The sequence below is a fragment of the Phoxinus phoxinus genome (assembly GCF_949152265.1).
Source record: "Phoxinus phoxinus genome assembly, chromosome: 20".
Taxonomy (NCBI): domain Eukaryota; kingdom Metazoa; phylum Chordata; class Actinopteri; order Cypriniformes; family Leuciscidae; genus Phoxinus; species Phoxinus phoxinus.
This window is the reverse complement of record NC_136895.1, coordinates 2,758,138-2,767,160: the sequence shown is the minus strand read 5'-3', so window position 1 is coordinate 2,767,160 and position 9,023 is coordinate 2,758,138. Positions and strand designations below refer to the sequence as shown.

General features: G+C 34.5%; 1 protein-coding gene across 4 annotated transcripts; it reads left to right on the top strand.

Annotated features, from left to right (window-relative positions):
* Positions 1-1,058: 1,058 nt before the first annotated feature.
* Positions 1,059-7,911, top strand: LOC306988603 (uncharacterized protein). 4 transcript variants are annotated; one of them, XM_079593693.1, is made up of 17 exons: positions 1,067-1,122; positions 1,535-1,598; positions 1,766-1,913; positions 2,088-2,138; positions 2,317-2,697; positions 2,877-2,982; positions 4,596-4,828; positions 4,905-5,083; positions 5,179-5,269; positions 5,362-5,709; positions 5,816-5,933; positions 6,046-6,137; positions 6,266-6,380; positions 6,493-6,588; positions 6,676-6,843; positions 6,953-7,120; positions 7,227-7,907. In XM_079593693.1, the coding sequence occupies exons 7-17, from the start codon at positions 4,796-4,798 to the stop codon at positions 7,445-7,447; spliced, it is 1,629 nt and encodes a 542-aa protein (XP_079449819.1). In that variant the 5' UTR covers positions 1,067-1,122; positions 1,535-1,598; positions 1,766-1,913; positions 2,088-2,138; positions 2,317-2,697; positions 2,877-2,982; positions 4,596-4,795; the 3' UTR covers positions 7,448-7,907. The 4 variants fall into 4 exon arrangements, with proteins under 4 accessions (XP_079449818.1, XP_079449819.1, XP_079449820.1 ...); XM_079593692.1 differs by lacking the exon at positions 2,088-2,138 and having other exon boundaries at positions 1,059-1,122; XM_079593694.1 differs by lacking the exons at positions 1,067-1,122; positions 1,535-1,598; positions 1,766-1,913; ... (1 more) ...; positions 2,317-2,697; positions 2,877-2,982 and adding an exon at positions 3,193-3,321 and having other exon boundaries at positions 7,227-7,911.
* Positions 7,912-9,023: the final 1,112 nt, after the last annotated feature.

The following is a 9,023-nucleotide window of genomic DNA, read 5'->3' as shown; positions in this document are numbered from 1 at the left end:
CAAGATCGAGAAATCTTTTTCCAGTAATATGTTCAGTAGTTGAAATATGGACTTCTCTGTGGCTGATTTAACATCAGAAGGAGTCTAAAAGTTTATAATAGTAAAAACATTTTGAGGACTGTTTGGCCAAAATAGTGTTCAATAGGTCAAATATGGACTGTATTTGAGTATATTTGAGTAAGTTAATATTCATGGTCTCTTGGCAGAAACATGTTTAGTAGGTCAAAAATTGAATGGGTAATGTAACATCGTTGGGTAATGCAATGTAACATTTTGTATGGGTAATGTAACATCAGTAGGATTCTATAGCCTATGTCCTTCTGAGGTTTAAACAACCCAGTCTCTTCCTACTGCGTATCTATACTACGAGTTTTCAGTTTCATTTGGCGTAGCATTTACACGCCAAAGTCACATTTCGCGTTCATATGGTACGCAAAACCCTCCCGGTAAACTTCTATTGATGGAAAATGCGTATGCATTGCACGCAGAAATGTATTATAGTCAACGTCATCGTCCCGCCCCTGCAATCGTACGAAGATTCACGATTTCATCTCGTGCAGGTGTCGAAGTGCCATACAAGAAGGAGGTTTTTTTTTTTTTTTTTTTTTTTTTTTACAGAAACATAACTCATAATCTCTAATGGGGGCGATTTTTGTTACAATATCTAATCTAATATTACATGCTTGCTCATAAATAGTCGGGGGATTTTTTTTTTTTTTTTCAGTTTAATTCTAAACAATCCATTTCCGGGAAACAAAATGTTTGCAGAATTTTCAATAATTCAATATGTGAATAATTTATGCTAGTTATAGTAGTTTTATATCTCTGCTTTATTTATTCTGCTCTCTGCTTTTGTCTTTTTGGCTACACGCATTTTTTTTGTGTGATTGTTTTTGGAATAGTAAATTATTAACTAATAATAATAAAACATTTAATAAATTAATCAATTAAAAAAGGTACATAATTTGCCCTGGATTTTAGTATTTTGCTGCTCCAGGAAACACCCACTGCCGCTTGGAAACCAATCAAATGTTTAATTTTTTTTTAGCGCCCTCGTCACTTTCACGCCCCCTCAATACAGTGCTCAATTCGCCGCGTCCATCCAATCATCGGAATACACAAGTAAGTATTTAGCAAAATAATAAAACATTTCGGTTCTTGTTAACCCAAATTATTGTAAATGCAAGTGCTAATAGCTTCCGATATCTAATGCGTGTCAATGCTGTCATCTATTCTTTTAGCTATTCTTTTAAGTGAGCATGCACATGTAGCGCTACAGTTGTCAGGCGATTAATGTCTGTTTAAAATATTGTATTATTAAATATTTTAGGATAAAATGTAGTGTAAGAGTTTGCGGTGCGCAACGATTACTTTTTATTGATGCATCATATGTTTTTTTTTTTTTTTGGTTAAGTTATGATGAGATCACACTACTTTATGTCCTTACCAGGCATTACGTGTAGATCACAGATATGTGGATTATTCAAAATTCCACATACAAATTTTACAACAAATTTTACATTTGTTCAAGCAGAATGTCCAGAGGCTCTTTAGATGCATCACTACTTCTTGGAGATGTGTTTCTTGATCAGATACAGGTAACTTTAGAATTGTATCTTGAATAATTATTTATTTTACTTATTTTTCTCTGTCAAATAATTTAAAGAAAAATACAGATGAATAGTTATATAGGCTAATATATTATTCAAGACAGGCAAGTATAAACTACGTTAAAAATCTGTTAAATATACGATTTGCATTTTAGAAAGAAGAAAAAAAGAAAGTCAAGAGGTCTAAGCCACATCCCACGACTGTAAAGTGGAGGCGAAGGGACAGAAATGGGAATGTTGTAAGGCCGCTTCGAGTAAAAACTGCAATAAAGCCTAAACTCAAAGGAAGGCCTCCTAAAAATGGTGAGACTTGTTGATTTACAGTTATCGTTTAAATGTACTGTTATTTTCAGTCATGATTTTATTTTCTCCCTATTTAATAAATGTTTAGATGTATACAGTCTGTTTTAATCTTTAAGTGCACTCATTTACATACAGAACCCGATATAAAGAACCTTTTATTTATTTATTTTAAAGCTCCCACCAGTTTGCCCATCCAAGAGGAATTTGTTTATCGAGCAGAAACTGGTAACTGTTTACTATATGGAATGGCAGCTGGTTTATAGAGTTTAGTACTCTGCCAGCTGCAACATACTGTACATAACTGCACATTTTTTTTAGAAATGAGATCCTTGTACAATATCTCCATAAAAAACTGATTTGTGTACTGACTATATCACTGTTTCTTGTTTCTCCTTCAATCAAGTCTCACTCATTGAAGAATTGGGGCACATCCTTAATGACGAATGTGTTCAGCCTGAAGAGGTGTCTTTGGCCACAACCTGGCAAAAGCGGCAATCCCTAAGCCATGAAAGATGGCACATTGCAAGGGAAGCCATGGTTAAAAATCTTTTGGCAGCTGAACATGTTCAGGAATGCATCTGCCAACACTGTTTAACTACTGAGGCCATTGTACGGTGCAGGGACTGTCTACCTAGGCAGTATCTATGCAGCATGTGTGATGGAGATGTCCATCAGCACCTACCTCTCCATAACAGGGACTCTATGGCCCATGGGTTCTTCAAGCCATTGTGTCCAACCACTGCAGTGAAGAGACATTCTGAGACATTTGAGTTCTCTGAACAGGGTATGCTTTTCATGTGTCTCATCATTCTTTTCAGTCTGTACATTTTAAATGGCTGTACATTAGTGTAAAATTATAATTAAATATATTTAATAAAGATATTAAATTATATATTTAATTTTACTTGTTTATGAATCCTGCGCTAAGGAGTTTATTATAATTTTTTTGCTTTCGCATTTTAGTCCGATATCTTCCGCTACTTTTGCCAGACAAAATCTGTGCCTGTTCAGAAAGTTCATGCAGAGTGATCAGTGGCAAGCCCATTATTGTAATAAATTTTAATGCAGGGTCCCCGCGGATCCTTAAAAAGTATTAAAAAGTCTTAAATTCGATATTTAAAATTTAAGACCTTAAAAAGTCTTAAATTCTTATTTTTACTTATGAAAAGTCTTATTTTTACCTATGAAAGGTCTTAAATTTTAGATGACACTTTGACGACGTATCTAAATGCTTTCCAAATGAAAACTATCTAATTAGCGTAGGCTACGTATTATTTTTATTATTCTATCTTTGTGGATTTGCTTGTTCACGTGACAATTCGCGTCATTTACGGCAGCGTATTAGCCTGCGTCTGTCTCCTGCGCGCGAGAGGAGAGGATAAGAGAACGAGTAAATGTCAGTTCAATAGTAAGTTCATTCTTTGTGCTTAGGATTGTCTATGAACTATGATGATATTGTAATCATTGTTTTAACTACGTACGAGGCACCGCGAGTTCGAGCTGACATCGCGTTTGTCTCTCATGCTTGCTTTCACTGCGTGATGTGTCAGTGCAGTTATAGGTATGTCCCCAAATGAGTTTTTGTCTTATTATATTTATATCATATTATGTTGTTATATTAGAATATCACGAGCAAGAGTGCCGTTTTCCTGTGCACAATTGCAAATGTGCTATTTATTTTATACAACAGTTAAATTAACAATGTGTGTTACTTTTTATATTGTCAATATTGTTTGTTTCCCCCTTTATTTCGCCGACGAGAATTTCATAATGAAACTGTAGTCCAACAGACAGCGATTCTATTTTAAAAACTGAAATCCGCGTTTTGAACGAATCATTTGATTCAATGAATGAATCGGCCGTTTGAACAAATCGGTTGAATAAATCTCCAACAACTCGCTTATTAAGACAGTGACTTACTGCCACCTACTGGCGGGTTTAGTTGCATATTTAAAGTACCCTTTAATTAAAATGTTAAAATTATAAATAATTTCATATTTAAATATTGAATAGCTTTATTTATGCAATTGCAAATTAAGTGTAAATATAGTAATGCCAGTTCGGATGCCGCTTTTCTGTGTCACCTCTGCACTGCAAGGATGATTTTGGTACGGTCTTATTCTAATAGAATTGAATTTGAATGTTAGAATTTGACATAAAAGGTGATGCATACCTCTAAATACGTTTAGAAATAATTTCCATATTTAGGTGAAAATGGCCCTGGAAATCAATTTAAGGTGGCAAATATTGCCCCTTAATAATTTTTTTTATTTCAGTCACTACTGTGAACTGACCATTGCATAGATAGAATATGTTAAATATGAATATCTTTTTGAGTCTGCTGTCAACAACAGGCCTAAACCAGCCATGGTACCAGTACAAAATCAGTAAAATATCATTGAATTATTATCAACAAAACTTTGAAAATATCTAGATATATTTTTGTTAATATTGCAAACCCCTAATGTACGGTATTAATTTTGATTTCTTCAGGTCTTAAAAAGGTCTTAAAAAGCCTTAAATTTGACTTTAAAAAATGTGCAGATACCCTGTAATGGTAAGATGTAGTTTTTCTCTTTATGAAAACAATACATAAAGGTTAATATAAGAACTCAATGCTTGCATGTAATATCTGTGATTCGGAATTTTAAAGCTGTTTTGATACATCACTTTTTATTATAGGACGGTACAATCTCACTCTTCCATCACTGGAGTGCTCATGCTGCAGGACAAAATGGGCAGTGGGGCTCAGTGATCTCCTCAAGTCTGGCTACTGGCCAGCCTCTATACATTTTGAGACCGTGTATGAGGTTGGCCTTTTTAGATCTTTTCTGGACTTAAAACTTTTTGCTCCAGGTCTTTCACGTTAAGCATTCCTTGGAATGCTTGACCGAAGAACAGAGTACAATGGCAGGGTAAATATTGTTATTCAGTGTATACTGTTAACATGCTGTTTGTTCCTTAAAGTGATTGGTTTGGTTATTTCAACAGAGTGGTAAAATATGTGGAGACACATTCCAGAAAGCCTTTCTGGAGTGGACCTTTGCCCTGCATGAGGTTGATGGGCTTTGTGGTGTCCAGCCATTTAAATGTCCCGCTTGCAGTCCGTCCATGCATGCCATATCAGTGGATGGTAACAGGAAGCTGTACAGGTTCCATAATGCACATGGGTATGTATTTTCTTTTCTTTTTTGTACATTTTATTGTACTTCTTAACTGTCTACAGAACAATAACTGTCTTCTTCTCTTTTTCAATAAAATTAAGGACAGAGAAGGGCTACTTCGATGGCACATTCATAATGAAAGATGACGATGTTTCCTCCTTTGTGGGATATGTTCATGAAAAGACCAAGCATGTAATAACCCTTAACTTATTTTCATATTGTATATTCCAGTCCAGCTACCATTATTGAAATATTAATAATAATTGTAATCCTATGTCTTGTAGGCCACAGGTAAAGGGGTGTGTGGCTCCTCTCAATGGACGGCGGCCAAGGAGTCTGCTAAAAAGTCGACATCAAAGATTGATGAGGAAGGCCTTGAGATTGCTGTGTGCCGACATGGAGGACTTTTAAAAGGCCTAAATATGTTCAGAGGCGAAATATTTGCTTATCCCCTGTTCCTTCAAAACACCCTCTCAAAAGAAAATGTGTCATTCTTCTGCTCAGATGTCGCCTGCAAGTACTGGCCATACTTAAAGAGAGTGGTGGGACACTGTCCAGAGCTAAAGCCTTTATTAAATATGCTCCCATTATTATCAGTTATGCATGCCAAAGCACATGAGTGGAGTTGTGAGGTAATATTCTTTCATTACAATAACTTATATTATTGATATTTTTGTGGTATGGACATGCACTTTTATTTCAACAGCCTTTGCTGTTTTGTTTTTTGTTTTTTTGTAGATAAAATGGTCTGGAAGAAACCAAGAGGGAGCTGGTCTTACAATTGGAGAAGAGGTGGAGCAAGTCAACTCCTTCTTGTCGAGAGCTGCGATCTGCACTAAATATATGTCCAAAGCTGGTAAAATATATTAGATAAACACTACTTTTAACATATAGTTATTTCTAAGTATAAATTAATCATGACTAACCATTTTTTAATATATTTACTTTGACCAATTATCTAATGATAGCACGTTCAGACATGCTCACTGTTCTTGCTTCTGCATGGAACAAACGGAAATCTGAAAATCTGGCTAAATGTTTGTCTCAAAGATACATTAAGGTATTTTACTGCTGCAAAAGTGAACCTTGTTTAACATAATTTGAGCAATTATGTCTATTGCATACATTGTTGAACCTTTATAAACCTTTATTATCAAATAAATTTATAGTGTTTTCATATGCGTTTAGACAACCGAGAGAATGAAGGTGGAAAGTGAGAGCTTTGCTAGTCTGCAGGCTGAGCTTAATGTCAGTGATGAGGACATTCAGCAGTGGGTCAGTGATGTCCAGCAGTGGGCCACAGGTAAAACATTTTGAATGGCCTGTTTTTTTTTTTTTTATGTAATAAAATGTTTGCACATAAGGCAGAATATATCAAATTTGTTATGCTAATTTATTTGTTTGATCAAATGTAGTATCAAGTGCAAAGGATGACTCTGGACTTGAGGGCAGAATTCGAGGCCTTTATCTCAGCATAAAGCTGAGAAAACATTATCTGTACCATCAGACAGGTCAGATTAGATGTTGATAAAACAATTAACTCACATAAGCTATGGAATGAAATTGAGTGCTTTATACTAATGTTGTTGATTTATTAGATAGCAACAAGAGAAGGCACAAAATAAGGAGGAGAATTCATGAAGACAAGTCAACCTTGGCAGCTGCCATTAAGGACTTCAATGAACAGTCAGTCCACCAGCTTCCTTCCGTGGATGAACTGCTCACAGCTGATCATTTCCAATGGCCATGGGAAAGCCCTGACACTAGTAATTAACTTAAAAAAAAAATATTTAGTGTATTTGATAAACATTGTTTGATGTTAATACAGTCCTCAGTGTTTAAAAGATGGTAATTTAAGACCTTCATTACTTGCAGGTAACGGCAACCTCTCAACCAAAAAGATGGTCTTTGACCGGTTCATGTTGCTTTCCCGACTGAAGGAGGAGGAGCAGATCCTAGTGATGGAGGTCAAGCAACACTGGCAATCATTGAAGGAAGCTCAATGTTCCCTGAGGGATCTCTCAATTCAAATTCAAAACAACAGTGAGTAGCCATAATAAAATTCAATAACCAATGAATTGCCGGAATTAAAACATTTAGGATTGATTTTATTTATTCTCATCAATGTTTTCATTCCTTTTGTGTGTAGACAGTGACTTTGAGCTATCAGATGAGAGCTCCAATGGACTACTGTGCCTTCTAAAGAGAAAACTGGAAGACCTTCAGTGTCTGCTAAATAATGCTAGGACGTTATACCGACAATGTGTTCTGGGACAGGCATCAGACAACATTCTGTTTGATAACATTTCCGATGAAGAAACTGAGGCAGTGAACTACAGCTCTGATGAAACAAACAGTGATGAGGACTAAAGAATGTAGAGTAGAGTAGACAGATACTGAAGAACTATTTTTATAAGCAGTATTTTTTAAGCTGTTTATTTTTCGAAACATTTATCATATTAACATACAATCTATTTCATATTTTCCCGTCCTAATGGAAATAAAATGAAGGTTCAGCAGTACAGGATTTGACTATTATTTTTGAATCTTTGAGCGTGATTGTGTATTTAAGCCAAGCATTTTTATAGTGCAATTAATATAAACAGCCATACAACCTCCATCCTTATTAATTATTTTCTATTATTTCCTTTTTCCTTCGCTCTCATGGGACCGTGTGTGTGTGTGTGTGTGTACGTGTACACACTGTCTATCAATGTAAGATAAAGGTACACACTGCTAAACACCCCCCCTATACAGTATATAAAGTTTTCACCTAACAAATGTTTTTTCCCTTCTGTAAGCAAAATAAATAAATACTTGTACAGTGATCAACAAAAACAGTCTTGTCTTTTTATCTCCTTTATTTTATCTCTGTTCAGGCAGGTCTTGCACGTGGTGTGCAGATTATTCTGCAGTATTTTCTCCTTTGACTAATACATACTGTTCTGATAAAGACTATAACATTTTGTAGTAACAAATTGTAGTCGGTTACTGATTCCAAATAACATGACAAATTGTACTGTTTTAACAATCACATTAAGGTCATTTAATTGACTACGTTTTGATTACTTTTGACCCAACTCATTTATCACATTGATTTCGATAGGATAATCTTATACATTATGGATATAAAAATACAAAGATAAAAGAAAATATATTCCATTCTTCATTATCAACAACATGAAGTGCATTAAATTACTTCTTTATTAATATTATTTGTGATATAATTTTATTATTGACCTAACTTAACTAGAAATCTCTGGGCTTCTAGTAAATATATATTATTATGTAAAAGAGGTTCATCTGACAAAATTTTTGGAGAAACCCTGCATTGCATTTAAATATGAAATGACATGAATTTTTAAGTTTTAATGTGTTTAAAATACAAAAGCCTTCCGAAAACAGTAATGCATGGTTAAATGACTCAGTGAGTGATATTCAAATAATAATGTTTCCACCAGCAGTCGATTAGACATGCCATGTTGCAATTTTGAGAAAACAATTAAAACACTACATTTTTTAATGATTTCTGTAAATCCAGTGATCAAATACTGTGTTTTGCATGAGTTTTCAGTGATAGACACATGACTTAGTGGCTAATCTGTGAGTGCTACTCCATAAACCTGGAAGGAAGACTTTCTGAATGTATATAATCAGAACGCTTTTTTGGAAAGGAATTTTAAAAGATAAAAAAGAAGTAGGGAGAATATACAGTATATTTTAAATAATTTGCTGCCATTGTGAGAATAACATGTAATCAATAAGTAACTGTAGTCTGGTTATGAGTATTTTAAAATATAACAATCTATTTACAAGTACTACTCTGGAATCTGATTACGTTGTCCAGTTTATTACCCAGCAATGACCATTGTATATAATAAAATACATAAAAAGTATGTAGAATTGCATTTTAGGTATAGTAGCCTACAAGTCTCTGTATATAGTT